Source organism: Phycodurus eques, chromosome 10 (assembly GCF_024500275.1).
Source record: "Phycodurus eques isolate BA_2022a chromosome 10, UOR_Pequ_1.1, whole genome shotgun sequence".
Lineage (NCBI taxonomy): Eukaryota > Metazoa > Chordata > Actinopteri > Syngnathiformes > Syngnathidae > Phycodurus > Phycodurus eques.
Window position 1 is genome coordinate 28,043,486 of NC_084534.1, and position 21,210 is coordinate 28,064,695.

At 44.8% G+C, this 21,210-nt stretch overlaps 2 protein-coding genes across 5 annotated transcripts; both read left to right on the top strand.

The window, feature by feature from the left end:
- Positions 1-317: 317 nt before the first annotated feature.
- Positions 318-10,936, top strand: gmppb (GDP-mannose pyrophosphorylase B). 2 transcript variants are annotated; one of them, XR_009769298.1, is made up of 11 exons: positions 318-419; positions 1,085-1,320; positions 1,398-1,478; positions 2,756-2,804; positions 3,407-3,549; positions 3,842-4,000; positions 4,084-4,162; positions 7,506-7,633; positions 7,708-7,890; positions 8,928-9,413; positions 10,261-10,936. XR_009769298.1 is itself a non-coding variant. In XM_061687135.1 (10 exons), the coding sequence occupies exons 2-10, from the start codon at positions 1,192-1,194 to the stop codon at positions 9,057-9,059; spliced, it is 1,083 nt and encodes a 360-aa protein (XP_061543119.1). In that variant the 5' UTR covers positions 318-419; positions 1,085-1,191; the 3' UTR covers positions 9,060-10,936. The 2 variants fall into 2 exon arrangements, 1 of the variants encoding a protein (XP_061543119.1); XM_061687135.1 differs by having other exon boundaries at positions 8,928-10,936.
- A 1,449-nt stretch (positions 10,937-12,385) lies between these two features.
- Positions 12,386-21,208, top strand: lmcd1 (LIM and cysteine-rich domains 1). Of its 3 annotated transcripts, none has more exons than XM_061687137.1 (7): positions 12,386-12,500; positions 15,375-15,460; positions 15,832-16,087; positions 18,953-19,102; positions 19,293-19,514; positions 19,578-19,814; positions 20,620-21,208. In XM_061687137.1, the coding sequence occupies exons 1-7, from the start codon at positions 12,483-12,485 to the stop codon at positions 20,728-20,730; spliced, it is 1,080 nt and encodes a 359-aa protein (XP_061543121.1). In that variant the 5' UTR covers positions 12,386-12,482; the 3' UTR covers positions 20,731-21,208. The 3 variants fall into 3 exon arrangements, with proteins under 3 accessions (XP_061543121.1, XP_061543122.1, XP_061543123.1); XM_061687138.1 differs by having other exon boundaries at positions 12,388-12,500; positions 19,596-19,814; XM_061687139.1 differs by lacking the exon at positions 12,386-12,500 and adding an exon at positions 15,003-15,203.
- The last annotated feature ends 2 nt before the right edge of the window (positions 21,209-21,210 follow it).

Sequence of the window (21,210 nt, forward strand, 5' to 3'; positions counted from 1 at the left end):
ATTTGCGAGCAAAATTAACGATTCTTGCCAAAGCGGTTGACACCCTGCAATCGATAGCGCGTTCTTATGTCCAATATATTCAACCAAGTTGACCGGAAGTTCAATAATATCACTGTAGAATATTTAAAAATATGAACCCTGTAAACATCAAAATGAGGAATCGGTACACAATTAGTTGTTCATTGTCTTTAGCAATTAGGTCATTCGTTGTTCTTTCGCTTTCAACTCGTAATTTGAGTGAAGTGTCAAGTTTGTCCACCGTTCACCTTTAGTTTGAAATCCAAAACAGGATAAACCAGTTGTGAGTTTATCGAAATTGAGGTGGAGTGGAGAATCCGGAAGGCAAACAACGAGTGGGGATTTGAACGTTCTTACGTGTCACTCGCGGAGTTCAAGCTACTGTGCATGTCTCCCTAAATGTGAGTCTAAAGAGGCCTTTTGAACACTTTACCCAATTTTAGCAGTGCGAGGACGAATAGAATCACTCTACCGCAACGAGAAGGGTGCTAGTTAGCTCCTGTAAGCTAACACGAGCGCCCTTCAGTCAATGGGGGTTCTTTAAATGAACAGCTGGAGTCCGGATTTAAACGTGTTCATTTATAGTTGCTCGAGGGAAGCACACTTCTGTACAAAATAGGATAGTTACACTCGCGGGTGTTAATCGTGTGGAAAACAAGGAAAGCATTGTTGTGTTCGCCAAGTTCAAATGTCACACACTGCTCTTTTTGTACATTCTTTACTGTACTAAATGTGTAAAAAAAAAAAAAAAAAAAAAAGTTAAACTGTTGTATTATAAGTAACCAAATTAGAATAATATGATGATTACGGTCGTGGAGAGGAATCAGTGTCATGCATTGCTCTTTTTCTACATTTTAACTGTCGTAAAAGTCTAAAATACTCAACGTTGGACGATTAATCGATTGTATCAATTCATGAGAGTTTATTTGTCGAGGATTTTTTTGGGGGAGGAAGCCTTGGATTTTATTTGTGCCTACGTTTTCCCTACTTTCCTACATCACAATAATTAACAATTCCTCTTCCTGTTTCATGGGGTTTTGATTATTTTAATGTTCAAAAATGACAGAAAAACACAAAGAAGAAGAAGAGAGACTCGTGGGACAGGTCGCCAGCAGAGTGGTCATTGATGAGCCCCGGTTGCCGCGGTAACGGTAGCTGAAGACGTCGGCCGAAATGAAGGCTTTGATCCTAGTGGGCGGCTACGGCACCCGCCTGCGACCGCTCACTTTGAGCGTGCCCAAGCCGCTCGTGGAGTTCTGCAACAAGCCCATCCTGCTGCACCAGGTGGAGGCCTTGGTTAAGGTAGGACACGACACGGGCTCGGTGTCACCGGCGCACAGCATTTAACGTTGCGTTTGTGCGTTTCTCCGTCCGCCCAGGCCGGGGTGAAGCACGTGGTCTTGGCGGTGAGCTACATGTCTGAGCTGCTGGAGCGAGAAATGAGAATCCAGGAGCAGAGAGTACGTCCAACACACTGCGACCACACACTCATATTCAACAACGCCAGCGGTATGTTCCAAATCCCCCCCCAAAAAAAAACCTTGTTATGGAAAAATACAGTAAAATATCAGCTAAAGAGGAACTAATAAAGAACATTGTGAAGGCACCATTTTGTCCACTGGATTGCTAATTGTCGCTTAAAGACGGCATCTTTATACTTTGTAGGCAAGCGCTAAGACGCAATTTGTCATCTTGAGAGATGCTTTAAATGCTTCGGTAGGTGCTTCTGTTTTTGGTTAGCAATGGAAAAACGGAAGTCTCGTTTCTGGAGCCGAAAAAGGCGAATTGTCTGGTCAACGTGTACAACCTTTGAGTCCTCAACTTTCTCGTGTATTTGCTCGCGCTCTATTTCCGCAAATAGTGGCAGAGGGAGTCTGTTTACTCAACTTCAGACGGGGGGAGGCATCTACTTTTTGTCAATGTAAGGAGTAGTTTCAAACAAAATAATTATATTATTACAGCGAAACGTAGCTACAGTATCTTACAAAAATGAGCTATGATCTACAATCATTTTTATGAGTATGAGAGGAGGTGAGGGCAATAACACAAAATGTAACATCCCTGCTCGCCGTTCACACCTGAGAGCTTGCAACACTAACGGCAAATTGTGCCCTGTTTGGACATTTTCACTTGGAGGTGTATTCACTTTTGTTCCCAGCGGTTGAGACACTTAATGGCTGTGAGTCGAGTTCTTTTGATGGGACAGTAACTTTTCACTGTTATTCAAGCTGACCACTGACTACATCGTAGCAAAGTGTCATTTCTTCCAATGTTGTCCCATGAATAGATGCAATAAAATATCTAAAACATTTTGAAATAGTGTACGTGGCATAAACATGGACAAAAAAAAAAACAAAACCATTGATGAGTCTTTTGGAACGCTCAGGATGCCATCTCTATGTACGCTCATCTTTAATACCTTTTTACAACATGCGTTAAGATTCCAGGCTAAAATTCATCGGTAAGACTGTACACATGCTTTGGAAGGTCCTGCTGTTTTGGTTAGTAATGAAAAAGTCTTGTTTGTGGTGACAAAAATGCCAACTCGACTGTTTTTTTTTTTTTCCCCCCCCAATATGTTCAACCTTTGAGCTCTTCAGCTTTCTCTTATATTTACTTGCCCCATTTCTGCAATTAGTGGCACAGGGCGTTTATTTACTCAACTTCAGATGGGGGAGGCATCTATTAAGGCATCTATTGCTGAGCCTAAAGGTCAATGTTTCTTTGTTCTTCCCAGCTTGGAATTCGTATCTCGCTCTCACACGAGAAGGAGCCTCTCGGAACTGGTGAGTGTGCACAAGCAGGCTCTGAGAAAAAGGACACTGCCGCATGTCCTTGAACATAGCATCATTTTGAGAAATGGCAACATTTCCTTGATCGACGATAGGGAAATTGATCCATCCGTTTTCTATAGCACTGGAGCCTATCCCAGCTCATTTTGGGTAAGAGGAATGTTACACCCTGGCTTAGCCGCTGGCCAATCACAGGGCACATATGAACAAACAAACATTCACACTCACATTCACACCTTTAATGAAGCTAACATGCATAGCGTGGGAGGAAGCGAGTACCTGCAGAAAACCCTCGCAAGCACAAGGAGGGAACATGCAAACGCCACAAATAAAGGCTGAAGCCTAGATTCAAACCCAAAACCTCAGAATTGTGAGACAGACTTTCTAATAACTTGGGAAAATTAATAATTATCAGGGGCATGGGATTGAGCCTTGAGGAACACTTTCCATTTGGAATGGCCAAAAGTACTTGGACAGCTGTTGAAAATGTATAGTTTTGTTGTTGTTGTTTTTTTTTTTTTTTTTTTTTTTAAACAAGCTGATCCATTTATTGATCAGAATGAAATTGAACACGTGTACTTCACCTTGGGAACTAGCGGGTCCTCTGGCGCTGGCCCGTAAGCTGCTGGACATTGACAACGAGCCCTTCTTCGTACTCAACTCGGACGTCATTTGTGACTTTCCCTTCCAAGATATGCTGAAGTTTCACTGCGACCATGGCAAGGAGGGCACCATTGTGGTGAGCGAGAAAGTCATTTTATAGATGTTATACAGCGTATCCTCGCATATTCGCTCTTGGTCATTTGCAAATTCGCCTACTTGCTGATTTCCCTGTTTTCCCCTGTTCCCTGTTTTTGTGCTCAGGCCAAAGCAAAAACACTATTACTTTGACAGAGATCAAATGTGTTTGCAATTTGTCTCTCTATCGCAGATTGTCACCTGTAGCGTGTGGTTCAGGAACTTCAGGATAAAATGGTTCACTATGGTTATGATTTGATGTAAGATGGCTCCTCACTGACATTTGTGTGAAGGTGACTCGCGTGGAGGAGCCCTCCAAGTACGGCGTGGTGGTGTTCGAGGCGGAGAGCGGCAGGATTCATCACTTTGTGGAGAAGCCGCAGGTGTTTGTGTCCAACAAGATCAACGCGGGCATGTACATCTTCAATTCCAGCATGCTTGACAGGATCCAGGTCGGGAAAACCCCGAACCGACGTGAATGTAGACTTTCTGTTTTTTAATACACTGTAACGGGTTGCTTTTTGTCTGTGTGCAGTTGAGACCGACGTCCATAGAGAAAGAGATTTTCCCTGTCATGGCTGAAGAGGGACAGCTGTACGCCATGGAGTTACAGGGTAACCTTGACTAGCCTAGCAGAGTATAGTCAGGGACTGAGCCCCTACCGTGAATAGCGGAAAACCACAAGTAACAGACTTTGATGTGAATTTTGCTGTTCAGCTTCTTGAAAGAGAAGTTGAAGCAAGTTGTGCAAAAAGCACTGAAAGATTGAACAGCGAAGTTTAGGGAAGGTCCAATTAAGTTTCCCTGCAGTAGTTCAAGTGCATTTCGGGTTCCTCATGAAATTTCCCCCTAAAGCCCAATATCCCAAACTTTTTGTGAATAGTGTATTTGGTACGTTGTATTCATGGTCTCTCTGGTCTCCTCAGCTCACAGTTCCACCAGACGTAAGTTTATTCATTTATTTATTTTAGTCCCACCTGAAGCCCTTGACACCAAGCACTCGTGCCCAATAATGAGACCAGAGGTTTGCACTGGATCAGAACCAAATGTATTTAGCTGGCATGTTCTTTTATCTGTGCTACTCTAGATCACCACCACCCCTTTCCTAGATTTTACGAGAACCTACTTGTAGCTCTACATCCTTAGTCAAGATCCAAGACTTGCAGAATCACATCACTTTCCCTGTAATTAAAGATCCAGACCAGGTTCTGACACCTGGACATGAGTCAAAGACTTGAACAGGAGTAGAGGAGCAAGATTAGAGACTAATGGCCGGAGGCAAAAATCTGGATCAAATTCAGACACCAGGGGCCTCATGTACAAAGAGTTGGGAAGATTTCCTACTGAAACATGGCATACGCTCAAATCCAGAAAACGTAAGCACAAAAATATCCAGAACTCAAAAAGAAGTGACTAGTTTCCATGGTCGTTTCACTCTTGATACATCTGAACTTTGCCGTGGAAAAAGAAGGTACGGCGCATTTTTGTGCGTATGCGCCTTTTGTACATGAGGACCCTGGACCTGAGTCCAAGACTCCGACTGGAGTAAAAGACAGTGGTGTACAGTGAGGGCCTTGGAAGCCTTCCACATCTACGATTTCCAAAAACAACTCGAAATGTGCACTTGTCAGACCACAGCAAACTTTTCCACTTTGCGTCAGTCCATCTCAGATGAGCTCGGGCCCAAAGAAGCTGGTAGCATTTCTCTGCTGTTGTTGCTACATAGTTTTCACGTTGCATGGTAGAGTTTTAACTTGCATTTGTAGCTGTAGCGACGCACTGTGCTAACTGACAATGGTTTTCTGAGCACACGTGCAGTCCTTTACACAATGGCGCCGGTTTTTAACGCAGTAGCGCCTGAGCGATCGAAGGTCACCGGCATTCAGTGTTGGCATCCGGCCTTGCCGCTCACGTGCAGCGATTGCTCCAGATTCTCGGAATGTTTTGATGACATTATGGAGCGTAGATGACGAGATCCCTCGGTTTCTTGCAATTGTATGTTCAGAAATGATGCTTTGAAACTGTTGGACTATTTGCTCATGCAAATCTCTTTGATTGTGAACAACTGAGCATTTCGGGGATGCTCCTTTTCTACCTAATCTCGACACTCACCCATTTCCAATCAACCTGTACACCTGTGGAATGTTTTATTTATTTTTTATTTTTTTAAGCGTTCCTCAACTTTCCCCGTCTTCTGTTGCCCCCTGTTCCATCTTTCTTGAAAGGTATCGCAATCATATTCAAAATGAGAGAATATTTGCAAAAAACGACAACAATCATGTTCATCAATTTGAACTTTAAATATCTTGTCCTTGTCGTGCATACACTATTCCGTGTTTATTTCCAACCTCATTGGAATTGGGGTTTGCATATTCATTTATTTCCAACAGTCTTTTGCCTTCATTTCATAGCGTGTGTCTTGGCTGCCCAGCTTTTCCAGTCAAGTACAGTAAAATATGTAGATTTAAAAAAAAAAAAAAAAAAAAAAAATGTCCAATCAGATGTCAGCGTCTGTGTGTTGCCATGTAATTGTAATCTGCCCAAGGCCTTCAGAACATCGAGTGCAGGCGGCGAAGACGCACAGCGTTGAAACGGTCGTTTCTTTTTTTGACCATGTCAAATTTTCGCGAGACGTTGGCATGTTTCCGTCCTCTGATTGGTTCATCTTAAATCTGCTATGTTTACCCCTCTGATTGCCTTTAGCTGAATGTGCACAAATCTGTGGCTTGACAGAGGAGGGCGATGCCGGACATGATTCAAATGTCTTTTTCAAAGGCACTTTTCAAGAAAAACTCGACTTCGTGAGGCTAGGTCAGAGCAACATAGTTGCTGTCCGGCTTGTTTCAATCTGTAAAATGATTTTCCGGGCACTTTCAGAGCAGCATGCATGAGCAGGACAGACAGCTAGCTTACACAGACAGGCAGGAGAAAAGAAAGGAGGTCTGCTGCGTCTGTATCAGCGGCTCCGGTGAGTACAAAGTATTTGATTTAAAATGGTTGTTTTTGTCACGTGATTAGATAAATATTGATTTTTGAACTGCTTTATATTTAAATGTATGCACGACAACTTCTATGGAGGTTTGGAGTTGTTTAGAATTGATGTATTGGAAGATAATGGTGTTTCTGGCTTTAGTAATAATGGTTAAATAGCGTTATTTTGCGACATGACATCACTGAAGGCCCAGGTCCGAAACTCACCGCCCGCCACTGGTAAAAGACCTTAACTACAGACTGATACTTGGACTGGAGTCAAAGTCCTGGACCAGGTAAAGTCCTGGAAGCGGTTCCTAAACTGGGAGCCGTTTAAAAGATTCAGACCAGACTGAAAGTCCTACATCGGAGAGTGATACCAGAAGAAAAGATCTGGATGACATTCAGACACATGGACTATAGTAAAAGACGTAGACCTGAGACTGATACTTGGACTGGAGTTAAAGTCCTGGACCAGTTTCACAAAACTGAGACATTTGTAAAAGACTCAGACTAGAGTAAGACCTAGACTAGAGACTTTACCAGAGTAAAGTATCTGGACCAGAGTCAAAGACGCTGGTCAGTGCTCAGGGATATGACCTCAGTCCATGGTTTTTTTTTTTTTTTTTTAATAATATACTCGCCCAGGTCTTTGACTTGGGCCTAGGTCTTTGACTCTTGTCTATATATCTGACTCAAGTCCAAGCCCCTCACTTTATTCAAAGCCTTTGCCACAGACTTTGTCTTGGTCTCTGACTTCAGTCCAAGGGTCTGCCTCTTGTTCCTTACACCTAGCAAATAGGCACATTCCAAAATCAGGTTTCTGACTGTAGTATAGGTCTTTAGACTCAAAACTGGGATCTGTCTAGGTCTTGGAATGCTCCACAAGTCTCAGGTTGTGTTGAATCAGTGATGAACATGAGGATGGCCCTGCGGTTCAGAAAACAAAAATTTGGTCTCATTATTTCCATGGCAACCTGTGTGCAGGTTTCTGGATGGACATCGGTCAGCCCAAGGACTTCCTCACGGGAATGTGCATGTACCTGCAGTCGCTACGGCAACAGGCCCCTGAGAAGCTGCGCACCGGGCCCGGTTTTCTCGGCAACGTTCTGGTGGTGAGTCAGTCATCTGTCACGTCCTCGATCAAATCATACGTGATCCTCACGCGTCCTCGCTTTCCGCACCGTAGGACCCGACGGCCCGGATCGGCGAGAACTGCACCATCGGGCCCAACGTGACCATCGGCGCCGGCGTGGTGGTGGAGGACGGCGTGCGGGTCAAGCGCTGCACGGTTCTGAAGGGGGCCCGAGTACGCTCGCACTCCTGGTTGGAGAGCTGCATCGTGGGCTGGAGCTCCTCCGTGGGCCAGTGGGTAAGTGAAGTGTCCCGTTAACACTGAAGTCGCCGATTGTACTTGACTGACGAAAACTTATCAACACTCGTCTTGACTTAGACTTGAACTATATGAATCAACTAGTCTTGCCTGTTTACATTTGAAATTCTGTCTTGTCAAGATAGTGTCTTTGGTTTTGTTTTGAAAATGTGACGCTTTTCCTGGAATTTCTTTCCACGACAAATATTCCTGAAAATATATGATGAAAAACAGTCAAATTCAAGCATCTTCTGGGGGGTGGGGGGGGGATATTTTTTTTTTCAAGAGTCCGATAGTTTTTAGAAGTCTGATTTTTCTTTTTTAAAAAGTTTTTCTTGAACAAATGGGACTTTTTTTCGAGATTTTTCTTGGATACATTTTGATTTAAACCCAATAAAAAGATGGCTAAAAAACAAAAAAAAACCTACATTTTGAGAAGGTTGTAATTTTCATTTTTAGAAATATTTTTCTTGAAAAACTGACTTTCAAAAATTTTACTTTAGAGAAATTGTTATAAATAAATAAAAATCAAGACCATTTTTTTGGGGGGGGGGGGGGGAGAGAAAAGTTGTATTTTGCAAAAAGAAGCATTTTCTCTCAGAATAAATTGTTCTTTAGCAAATATGAGGTTTTTCTTTAAAAAAAAAAAAAAAAAATACCTTAAAACTAATTTTGGGAAAAAGAAAAATTCTCAAAACCATTTTTTTAGAGTGCTTATATTTTGCTGGAAAAAAGCATGACCTTTTTCTCAAAATCAAGGTTTTATTTGGAAAATATGTTTTCATGGGAAAAAAAAAAAAAAGTTTTCTTGAAAAATGTGATTTTATACAAAATACGTACATTCCAAGAAAAATATCTCTCTGTGTTCAGTTTTTTGAGAGATGTATTTTCAATGAAGTTTTGGAAAGTCTTTTTTTGAAGAAAAGTAGAGAGACTTTTTTCCAAGTAAAAGTCAGTAACTTGTTACTTGCTTGCAGCTTAAGACTCGAGACTTATTTGCGAACCCGATGTGGCGCTCCCCGTCCTCTCTCGGTCAGGTCCGCATGGAGAACGTGACGGTCCTGGGCGAGGACGTGCTGGTCAACGACGAGCTCTACCTGAACGGCGCCAACGTCCTGCCGCACAAGTCCATCAGCGAGTCGGTTCCGGAACCGCGTATCATCATGTAGACCCTAAAACCCAGCCGGCTTCTTCTTCTGTGAACTCCACTAAACAGCCAAACTGTCCCAGAGAGTCCAAAGTCGTTGGAGGAAAGACCACCCAAACCTTTTGGGGGGGGAGGGGGGAGGGCGAGGACGACGACGACTTAAGCTCTGCTTGACTGCACCTTCAATGATTGGCCAAGGCTGATGTCAAGTGATGGAGGTGGCAGGAAGGAGCTGCATGAGGACCACACTTCATCTCCACTGAGCAATGCTCAAATTGGCCACTGGAGGGCAGCAGAGTAACCGCTACACTGGAACCTCTGAAGTCCAACGCAGTCATCTCCCATTTGTTCAACTTTCACAGAAATGATTTGCTCTGTGGGTAACATTTGAACATACAAGTGTAAACAGGAAGTCACCCGCTGTTAATCGTAAAACAGTCGCCTTTAACTTTGATAACGAGCGAGGAAGCGTACGCACGAACGGTGATGCTGAAGTCTTCATGTTTCCATGTCATAACTTCCCGTGTGTCTTTTACACTAGAACTTTCTGTGTGTCTTCGCCGCCGATTCGATGGCACATAAGGAAGGCTTGGTACACACTTAAGGACTTTTCCAATCTTAAAAGGGTATTTATCCGTGACAGACCCCACACATGACGAAAACAATCTGGCATTGAACAGTTTCGGTCGTGTTGTGTGCTCCGATAATCTCAACGTACTACAACACGGCACACATCAAGATTCTGCTGCCCTGCCGATGTGGAAATATCGCGTGATCGCACGTGATCTCGCAAAACGCGCACTCGAAGACTTTCGGTTGGAAATATTGACCACGTCGCTTATTTCAGATTGCCAGCCCCGACCTGTTTTGGACCCTAAAATCGGGACGACTCCGCTCTTAACACACGTCAGACCGAAGTGCAATCGTCCGGGCTCATCGTATGAGATTGTCTGGCGTGCTTGGTCGCGAAGAGGCAACATCGGAACAAAAACAGGCCGGTTGTCTGTGCCGTGCACCGGACGATACTTTGCGTACGGTCACGGTGACTGCCTTGACGACGGCACGCGACTTCCTGGCGTCTGCGCTGCGGTAGCTTCCCGCGTGTCGTCTTCATCACTGCTTTGACATCGCCTGGCTTCCTGTGTATCTTCTTCGCCGCTCCTGTGGTTTCACCTAACTTGCCGTGTGTCTTCCTTTTCCCCCTCACCTTCTTCTTATCGAAGGTTCACAGAGCCTGAAATCCGGTACAGACACCGAAACTGAGTGACAGACTTGGACCCTGGTCGCTCAACTTACTGACTTCGTTTATGTCCTGTGACTTCCTATGTGTCGTCATCTTCTCGTTGCTGAATTTATTTTGTAATAAGTGTCTCAAATACAAATCCCTGAAAAACACCTGCTTAGTTAATCCTTTGTTGCTCACCGAACTGAGGTCTTGTGTGACATCATGGTGGTTTTAATGCTCCTTAGTTTCGGGGGAGTTTTTTTTTTTTTTTTTTTGGTCCCGGAAACTTGTGAATTCCTTGACTTTGATTGTTGGACTTTACAGTTTGCACTGTAGTAGGGTTCTGTAAAGAAAAAAGAACAAAGAACTAATTAGCATAGTCGATCGTGTCAATTAATCACTGTTAATTACACATTCGGCATGCTAAACCTGTTGATTGAAGTTGTACAGTCACAATTTAAAAAAAACAACAACAAAAAACAATTGAAGCTATTTTAAATGTGACCTGAAGGTGGTGCTAGAGTTAAAGGAGCCTTTTTTTTCTGTCGATATAATTTGCAGGAAGGAAATTTTACGTTGTTTCCCTTTCTACACATTGATGAAATGTGATCAAATCAACACGCGATATGATTTGTGAGGTCATATTGGCTGTATTAAAATATTTAAATGTTGAATATTGAGCCCATGAATCGTTTGCTTGCCTGATTTCAAAATGTAATGACTTTAAATTCTGATTCATTTCTTCAAATTTTAATTTAATAGAATTATTCTTTATTGAATTTTTTTTCTATTTTAGGGCTTATTGAGTGGCAGCTTTACTGTTCTCTGGATAAAAAGGCAATCATATACTGTGAGTCTTTAAATTTTAAATTAGAAAATGCCATGAGAAATACGCATTAAATAAGTGTCATTAATTCAACAAAAATACCATTTAATAGTTAAAAGATAATGAAATCAACATTTAAAATTCTATTAAATAAAACTCATTACATAGAAAATATCATTTAATATTCTGAAATAACGCACAATGTATTATTTCAAATGATCTATTGAACTGGCTCTAATGATTTACTTTTTTTTGCACACATTGGAAGAAAAAAAAAATAAAAATCCTCCACACTTGGTCGTCACGTTGTTGCCTTGATGAAACCTTAACAGGAAGTGACATCATCGGTCAGAGCCCCCACCCCAGTTGTCATGAAGTATTATTGAAGACATTGGACGATGTAGTGCAGTAGTCAGCGCTGACACGCTTTGTTTTAGCTTTTGTGTGTTTTGTGTGCGTGTGTGTGTCCATGAGTAGCTTAGTCTGTGTAACCTCGCTGCGTGTGTGTGCGTGTGTGTGTGTGCGTGTGTCTGTGTATGTCAATGTGTCCATCTTTGTGTGTGCATTTGTGCGCGTGTGTGTGTGTTCACGTTTTTTGTAAGTGTTTGTCTGTGTGTTTGAGCAGGTTCGTGTGGTTGTGTGCGTGTGTGTGAGAGAGAGACTGCGTGTGCTCGCGAGTGTATGTTTGTGTGCACGTGTGCGCGCGCAGTGCGTCTTTGCCGCAGCGTGTGGTCAACCACAGCACATGCACGTCATATTATTGGTCGGAGCTGTTTGCGCTGAGCAAATCATTCCACTAAGTCTCCCAGTTTGTCTTTTAGGATGCGTTACACTTTTTGCGCACAGTTGTTATTGTTAATGTATGTTTTGTCTTCAGAAGTGCACCGATTGAGTGGGCGACACCGACTTCCCGGATAGTGGACGTGTACCTAATGTTGAGGTCGCACAAACGGAGAGAAGGTGAGTCGACGCAACACAACGCGTCGCTGGAAGGAGGAGGAGGAGGAGGAGGAGGACTCGCCAACGTTTCCATTGGTGAGCTGTTTTCGCCCCCCCCCCCCCCCCCCCCACACACACACACACGCGCGCGCGCGCGCACCCAGGTTCCCTCTTATTGGCTGGCCGGGCGCCAGCCGTCTTTCTGCGGGGAGCGACGGTTTGCGAGCCCAGCGCGCATTGTGAGTCGCTAGGAAACGCATTCCTGGAGCACCAGGCGGGCTGGAACACAGGAGGTGAGGAGACCTGCCCACTCGCTTTCAGAGGAGGAGAGGGAGGGAGAACGGAGGGGTGGGGGGGAGCGAGGGTGACGGCGGGCGGGGTGGACAGGAAGCGGGCCTGACGAGCCAGGAATTGCAAGACTCAGTGCGGGTCAGGAGACCAGACGAGACGCCAGCATGGATGCGGCCGAGAAGGTAGGACCAAACTTTTTTTTTTTTTTTTTTTTTTTTTTTTTTAAACAATAGAATACAAGTTGAAAAATATTCACACCATCAGGCAAGGGCAGCAGTACGAGGCAACTGTACATGAAGGGACCAAAATAGAAGTTGTTTTATGCATTATATATATATATATATATATATATATTTTTTTTTTTAATTAATCGGCCGATGAATCGGTTATCGGAATTTTATTCTGCCAAATATCAGAATCAGCATGGCTTCCAAAAAAATAAAAAATAAAATAAAAAATAAATAAACCAAACAACCCCATCTCAGTCATGCTCTACCATTTGATTCGTGACAATTTCCAAGGACTTTTCCAGTCTCTCTGTTGCAACCTGCTCACGACATCCCCTTGCAAGCTCAGTGGCCGCTCGCGACTGGATTGTTCTCAGACGAAAGCGGCCGCCGAATTTGGAAGAGTGGAAGAGTCACAGAGAGGCAATAGATTGGACGTCCCCGGGAATGTTCATATTCGGCTCCTTGTGAGAGAACACGGCAAGTTGTGCAAAAAGTACTGAAACATTCAACAGTTGGCCGCAGATCGCGCGTATGCCAGAAACCGCCGCTGCAGTACAACACGTGCGTTCAAAGGTTGACACGAGGTCAAATTGAGATGACCCGTGAAGGTCAAAGTGCATTTCCTGCAGGTTCCTGCCTTTAAGCCCAAAACCCAATATCCCGAACCTTTTGTGAGCAGTGTATAATAAAGAGGTAATAAATATAATCCAGATGTGAATGTGAGCAGCACCAAGAATAGTCAGCAGCATTGTACTTTATATAGTTTCAAAAAAAAAAAAAAAAAAAAAAAGTATCCTATTTAAGCATTTGAGAACCAAATAAACAGCAGCAATATACTAACTTACCAGCATCGGAGGGACGAGTGCACGCCAATGGCGACGTTCGTCCGTGATCACCTGATGGATCGCCGGCACCTGCCAGGGGCTTAAACTGCCCCCAACACCGCGTTGTATCCAAGACACCCGCAATAACGCACATGCACACGGTCAGGCTTGTTGGGGGGGGGGGGGGGGCTGGATACGTAACGATGACAAATTTAGCCTCCACTGAGCCAGATGTGCTTTCCATACTTTTATAGCTCCACAAATATGAAGTGACACTTTGAACGGAGCCCAGGTCCTCGCCCGCTGCCAAACAAATGAACCAGAACGGCTGATGTCGTCATTCACCGGGCCACGCCCCCTTCAAAGGCACACGTCCCGCACGTGAACGCAACACGTACCAACAGTCATCGCCAACAGTTTTCGGAAGCATGAAAGGCAATTTACGGTCTTCAATGAACGTGTACTTGTTTTCACAAACGTCAAAGACATTCCGATGGCCCTAACGTCCTTGTTTTGGGAAACGTCTCACATTTCCTGGCGTTCGATGGACCGAACGTACCGTGTGTATATTGTCGCGAGCGCCGAAGACTTTTTTTGAAAGAAGTCTTCAAAGTGTACTCGTTTTCAAAACATCCAAGGCAATTTCAAGTTTTCCTTGTGGGCGGCTAGATTTGTGGGAAATGATTCAAGGCAAACGTTCGCCGGTCACGGCTGCGGCCTGGTCTCAGAAGCACGAAGAGACCAACGGCCTTAACCGCAAGTCGGCGTGCGACTCGGCGACCTTCGGCTTCTCGTCTCGTTAGCATTTCCTGCTCGTTTCCGTCACATAGTCCGCGTGTTTGGAATGACGGGGCCGAGCCAAACTCTTCTTATCGCGCTTTCTAAATTTAGACGCCGTCCCCCCGTCGCGTTTCTGGGTTGGCTGCCGATCCTCCCGATTCTCAGCAGCTTGAAATAACTCCGTCGGGGAGGAAAATACAATCGGACGCCTTCGACATACCCGACGTACTTGTTTTCGTAAACATCGAAGCCACTTCGGCGAACCGAGAACCAAAGACAATTGAAGTTCAACTGACCTAACGTACTTGTGTTCGTAGACGTCAAAGACGAGTTTGAACCAAATTGAATTTTGAGCCTTCACTCAATGTGTAAAGAATGATCCTACAACGGACGTGCAACGTACTTGTTGTTTGTCGACATCAAAGACAATTGAACGTTTTCCGAAGAACTGACGCGAATGTTTTTGTCAACATCAAAGACAATTTTGAGAAAACGTAGGCGGTAGCGTAGCGGTGAGGTCGCCGTCGTCCGGTAGCAGAATTTCAAGTCACACTCGTGACACGAGTGGCGTCGGTGCCCTTAAAATGCCACACGGCCAAAACACCACAAACGCTTTTAGCGCGTTTACGTGCTTATGTTCCTATTCCTGAATCAACATGACACTTCCCCCCCCGAGCCCTGACCTAAAGCCCGCCCGGCTCCCCTGGGATGAACCCGAGTGCCAGTGTTGCGTCAGAACGGACGCCTCGGTAATACCCGCTGACAGGCAAACGGCAACTACAGCCAGAAGATTTAAATCCACCAAAGTCGGCCTCGGGTCGACCGTATGCGGCCGCCAGCTCGTTTTTTTTTTTTTTTTTTTATTGACCTGCAACATATTCTAAAAGTAAAATCAAACTGTCAACTCCCCCTGCCCTTGTCACTTGGATACGAAGACGTTTCCAGTTCAACTGAAACATCAAAGACTATTTGTTTCGAGTAAAACAAGCCTCGAGAACTCCCGCCTAGCAACAAGTGACAGCGCAAACATCGGATTTGACCAGCGATTCAAGTAATTCCGTCCATCAAATAAATCATACTAATTCCTTGCTGCTGTTTTGTTAAGCGGCATCGTTCAAATAGGCTCGTTAAAATCAATCCGAATTGAGCGCCACGAGTAATTTATTGTTTTTTTGTTTTGTTTTGTTTTGTTTTTTTGTGTGTGTGTCCCCCCCCCCCCCAGATGTCGGCAGAGGCGAGTGCATCGGATCCAGCTGTGTGTCTCGTTTGTAAGGACGGCTGCCCGGGTTTGCAGCCGCATTCTTGGAGGTGACGTCGCGCTTTAGCCATCGGCGAATCCCCCCCGTTTATCAAGGGGGATACGTTCGTCCACAATATAGAGGAACCAAATGCAAACATTCTTGAAACGACTTGCATACATACAAATCGAGAATACAACATAGACCATTAAATATTGTATATTTCCAAAACCCAAGTGTTCAACCAAACCATGAATATAATTTCATGTAACGGAGGTGTGCTAGCTTCATGTTAACACATAATGTGAAACACCGTTGACGGGCTGAAGGAATAAAAAGGGGAGCTAAAAAAAAAAAACAATTGCGATTGATCTGGGGAGCACAGATGAACAAGATGGGAGTTGCCAGCGACCGTAATCCCGGCGTCGACATTGCTTTTAGGAAAGCGTGCGTGGCGTGCGGCTGCAGCACGGCGGAGCACGCGCCCGGTAACCACGGCGATGACGACCGGCGAATGGGACGCCTGCTGGCCGACTCGCCCTGCGCCCGCTTGACGGCCAAGGTGAAAGGGGGCGGCGGCCTCCGCCTGTACAAGAGGAACCGCATGATCGTGACCGATCCGGTGGTGTCGCGCAAGGACCCCACCTTCAGCACCACCACCTACGACTGGGCGCCCGCCGGCCTCAACCAGAAGCTGGTGAGGTCCTACGCGAACCTGACGTGTACGCTTTCGTCGACGACGACGACAATCTCAAGTCTTCAACGGGCCTAACGTCCCTTTTTTCGCTAAAAAAAAAAAACGAGCGTTCAAAGCTAATGTTACACAATTTCACAAATTGCGTCATCAAAGACAATATCGTCTTCAGTGAACATAACGCGTAATTGTTGTTTCTCAAAACAACAACTTGAAAGTCTTAAATGACCCTCACGCCCTTGTTTTTAAAAAAAAAGAGACAATTTTTGGGTCTTCAGCGAACCTAGTGTATGCGCCCCCCCCACCCAAAAAAAAGAAAATGTTTGGGTCTTCAGTGAACCGAGTGTATGCGCCCCCTCCACCCAAAAAAAAGAAAATGTTTGGGTCTTCAGTGAAGCGAGTGTATGCGCCTCCCCCCCCCAAAAAAAAGAAAATGTTTGGGTCTTCAGTGAAGCGAGTGTATGCGCCTCCCCCCCCCAAAAAAAAGAAAATTTTTGGGTCTTCAGTGAACCTAGTGTATGCGCCCCCCCCCCCCCAAAAAAAGAAAATGTTTGGGTCTTCAGTGAACTTAGTGTATGCGCCCCCTCCACCCAAAAAAAAGAAAATGTTTGGGTCTTCAGTGAAGCGAGTGTATGCGCCCCCCCCCCCCCAAAAAAAGAAAATGTTTGGGTCTTCAGTGAACTTAGTGTATGCGCCCCCTCCACCCAAAAAAAAGAAAATGTTTGGGTCTTCAGTGAAGCGAGTGTATGCGCCTCCCCCCCCCAAAAAAAAGAAAATGTTTGGGTCTTCAGTGAACCTAGTGTATGCGCCCCCCCCCCCCCAAAAAAAGAAAATGTTTGGGTCTTCAGTGAACTTAGTGTATGCGCCCCCTCCACCCAAAAAAAAGAAAATGTTTGGGTCTTCAGTGAAGCGAGTGTATGCGCCTCCCCCCCCCCCAAAAAAAGAAAATTTTTGGGTCTTCAGTGAACCTAGTGTATGCGCCCCCCCCACCCAAAAAAAAAGAAAATGTTTGGGTCTTCAGTGAAGCGAGTGTATGCGCCTCCCCCCCCCCCAAAAAAAAGAAAATTTTTGGGTCTTCAGTGAACCTAGTGTATGCGCCCCCCCACCCAAAAAAAAGAAAATGTTTGGGTCTTCAGTGAACCTAGTGTATGCGCCCCCCCACCCAAAAAAAAAGAAAATGTTTGGGTCTTCAGTGAAGCGAGTGTATGCGCCTCCCCCCCCCCCAAAAAAAAGAAAATGTTTGGGTCTTCAGTGAACCTAGTGTATGCGCCCCCCCCCCCCCAAAAAAAGAAAATGTTTGGGTCTTCAGTGAACTTAGTGTATGCGCCCCCTCCACCCAAAAAAAAGAAAATGTTTGGGTCTTCAGTGAACCTAGTGTATGCGCCTCCCCCCCCAAAAAAAGAAAATGTTTGGGTCTTCAGTGAACTTAGTGTATGCGCCCCCTCCACCCAAAAAAAAGAAAATGTTTGGGTCTTCAGTGAACCTAGTGTATGCGCCCCCCCCCCCACCACAATCAATTAAGACAATTTATAGTCTTAAACCAAGCTAACATTTTTTTTTTTTCGAAGAGAGTGTTTGCTTTTCATGGACCTAACATACATATTTTTGTAAACATCAAAGACCATTTGGAGACGTGTTTTTTTTTTTTTTTTTTTTTGTAACACTAAAAACAATTTAGTCTTCCAACAAACCAAACTCGCGTGTCCGCTTTTTCACAAACATCAAATACAATTTTGGTTTTGGATGAAAAAAGACAATTTTCAAAGTCATTCACGCGCCTTTTTTTTTGGGTGTAAATATCAATTTCGAGTCGGTAGACTGTAGAAAGAAAACGTACAGCCTTCATGTTTCCAAAAACATCACAGACAATTTCAAGTGAACAAGCCTCCGCTCCCAGTGTGAGCTTAATGCAGCAACTTGGGGGCGGGGCTTGGGGGGGGGGGCGGGGCACGAATGGACCAGCACCCTCCCTGTTCGACTGTCTGCTTCCCATTAAAAAGCCTCACGTCTGTTTCGGGTTTCACAGCCTGCGATCGCGATGGCGAGCGTGATTGTCGGAGAACGAGGGCGGGGTTCGGGTTTGAGGTGGTGTGGGGCCAGAATTATTGCGGTGTAACATGTCGAGGGCAAATGTGTTACTCATTGAGAGAGAGAGAGAGAGAAACAAGCATTCCAAACTCAACTTTAGACTATTAGTCCCGACTCCGCTGCTGTCATCCGATAACCTCATAGACCACAAAGGGAGTCACACTGTGGGCGAATCACCAAATGGGGGATTAAAAAAAAAAAGCTATAGCTACATGGAAATACTACCGTTTGTAATATCGACAATGCACTCTTACCGTGAGTCTTGCGAAGCAAGTGTTTTGGCGACACAGAATATTTCATAGGGCGTAGTAAATTTTGAAATAAGGGGACCTGCGACGGATCCCTGTGGAACCTCAAGTTGTGGCTGCCAAATGACGTCAAATCTGTCTTGACGCAAATCCATTCGGGGAAAAAGGAGCATTTGGCCACGTTCAGCATTCGAAAGGGAAAAATATACAAGATGAAGGGAATAAAGTCATAAATACAAGAAAGTCAAAAAGTCTGTCGTCGTACAAAGACTGACCGGAAAAATACGAAAAAGAAGCAAGAATATTTGTAGAAGCAGCAGCGAGGCTAACTGTTAGCTTATCTGGAATTCTCAAACACGTAACAATCCGAGTTTGTGCATTGTTTCAATTTTGCGCAGACCCCACACGAGGATTTGCGATTCGTACATATTGAACAGGTTCAACACTTTCGATTGTCAGCCCACGGCCCTTTTCTGAGCACACCGGGGAGACAAATCTTTGATGATGATGATCTGCTTTCCCCAATTCCCAGGCCAAGCAGTACATGGAACTGATCCCAGAGAGTCAGCGTCCCGTCTCCGGGACCGGGGGGGCGGCGCTCCGTCGCAGGCGCCTCCTCGGCCAGCTCCCCGCCTACGACCAGGACCCCGTGACGTGTCAGAGCCTGGCCAACGATGACGAGGTGAGCCGGCCCGTTAGCCTACCTGGTTGAATCTGCATCTTTGAAATGTTGAAACGGTGACGACCGGTGTCACCCCTTTCTCGCGGCCGCTTTTGTTTGAGGCCCTTGTGGGCTTTGAAACGCATTGGGACTGTTACGTTTGGACAAAACCCTTCTGCGTTTGGAGCTCATCGCTCATTTACCGTCGCAGGTTTCCGCCATGCTGCTGTTTGTGAAGCGCTACAAAATGGAGGCGCTGGGCGTGGGAGAGGTGGCGCTGCCCGGCGACGGCGAGGCCCTGAGGGAGGCGGCCGATCAGAGGGAAGCCAGGGAGCAAAACCACGGCGACGAGGAGGCCGCGGACCGCCACCCGGATCGCGACGCCGTCGCCGCCGAAGAGTCCACCAATGGCGCAGAGAACAACACTCGATACGTAAGACGCGCGATCCATCGGCTTTTATTGGTTAAAAGACCTGCCTTGAAAAACTCGAGATAGCGCTTTGTTGCGTTTCAGCGCTGCTCGGGTTGCGGCGGCGACGTCGCGGCTGAGAGCCCGGCGGTTTTTGCCGAGCGCGCCGGTTACCGAGCCGCCCTGTGGCATCCCGCCTGCTTCGCGTGCGCCGAGTGCGGCCAGGGATTGGCCGACCTGGTCTACTTCTGGTCCAATCGGAGGCTCCTGTGCGGACGACATTATTGCCAGAGCGTCAGGCCGCGCTGCGCCGGCTGCGACGAGGTGAGCGAGGAGAAGGCGCCGGCTCGTCACGTCGGTCTCGAGTCTTCGGTTTCGAGCGACTGCGGCAAAAATCGAACAAATCGAGTCGGGTTCCTATGAAATTGCAATCAAGTTATAAAATTGCAATCACTCGGGTTAAGCAAGTCATAAGTTGTACAATCTTGCTCAGTCGCAACGAATCCATGAACATCTGTTATTCGTTGCATGTTTCGGTTCATTCATCAATTTTATTTCTAATAATTATCTTTATGATTTCAATAATTTGTTTCTTTATTAGTCTTTCTATTTTTCATGAATAAAATGTGTTTGCATTGATTTATTTTATTTGAATGCATTTTTCCAAAATATATAAAGTTATTTATATTGTTGTATTTATATACATCTTTACATTATTTCTATTGTATTGTTGTTTAAATTTAAATGATTAACATTTTCAACAATTTAACCATTTATTTATCACGTAAGTTATGTTTCATTTTGTATCCCAAAGGAATTGTCTTTATTTACAAAGCGATGATGTAAATGATGTATTATATCGATTCATTTAATTTTGTAGGAATTTATTTCATTTCATTAGTTCATTGATTTATTACATTTTAATTATTTTTATTTGAAGTCATTATTTAAACACATATTTGTTTTCTAGTGTATTTATTCATTTTGTTATTTTATTTTAAAATGTTTTTAATAATGTTTTTACCAGTATTGTCTGAATCTGATTTACTTTTCTTGAACTTTGTAATTGTGTGTATTTTTTTTGATTATTATTATTATTTTTATTTATTTTTTTTTGTCCTTCCTCCAGTTGATCTTCGGCGAGTCTTTCCGCACGGCGCAAGACGGCCGCACGTGGCATCGTCGTCATTACTGCTGCTGGCGGTGCGGGCGAAGCCTGGATACGCCCTGCCACCATTGACACGCGCGCGCACACACAAAGTACAGTAACAAAAAAATTATTCATATTATTATTATTATTATTATTATTTTAATGGCATTTTCTATTCACTTCAATGGGGGAAATTGAGAAGTCAAGGTAGCAGCGTCTCCAATTCAAGCATGTCGCTCCGCACGAGTGGAGTCTTGGAAGTGTCCTCGAGCGTCGTTTGTAGCTCTCAACGGGACTTTTATGTCGGAGCCGACGGCGCCTCGAGACGCGTTTGGCTGATTTATCGGCTCGTAAATGGCTGACGTGATCCGGATGCGAGCCAACACCGGCGTGCGCGCATGTCGGAATGAGCTCATATTTGACATTCAAGCTTTTCGGAATCGCATTAGGAGTATTCGACTTTAAACGATGTCAAAATGGCAAATTTCCTGAAATCGTGGCTGGCAGCAACACATCTGTAACGCTGAGTTTACAGACTTTTAAGATTAAAATGTTTTATTGGATTCTATT

Coding starts and splice junctions, on each gene's coding strand:
- lmcd1 (XM_061687137.1), top strand. Junction 16,088..18,952: donor CCGGCCTCAACCAGAAGCTG/GTGAGGTCCTAC, acceptor CCCAATTCCCAG/GCCAAGCAGTACATGGAACT. Junction 19,103..19,292: donor GCCTGGCCAACGATGACGAG/GTGAGCCGGCCC, acceptor TTACCGTCGCAG/GTTTCCGCCATGCTGCTGTT.
- gmppb (XM_061687135.1), top strand. CDS start 1,192: ATGAAGGCTTTGATCCTAGTGGGCGGCTACGGCACCCGCCTGCGACCG. Junction 4,163..7,505: donor GTACGCCATGGAGTTACAGG/GTAACCTTGACT, acceptor ACCTGTGTGCAG/GTTTCTGGATGGACATCGGT. Junction 7,891..8,927: donor GCTCCTCCGTGGGCCAGTGG/GTAAGTGAAGTG, acceptor TCTCTCGGTCAG/GTCCGCATGGAGAACGTGAC.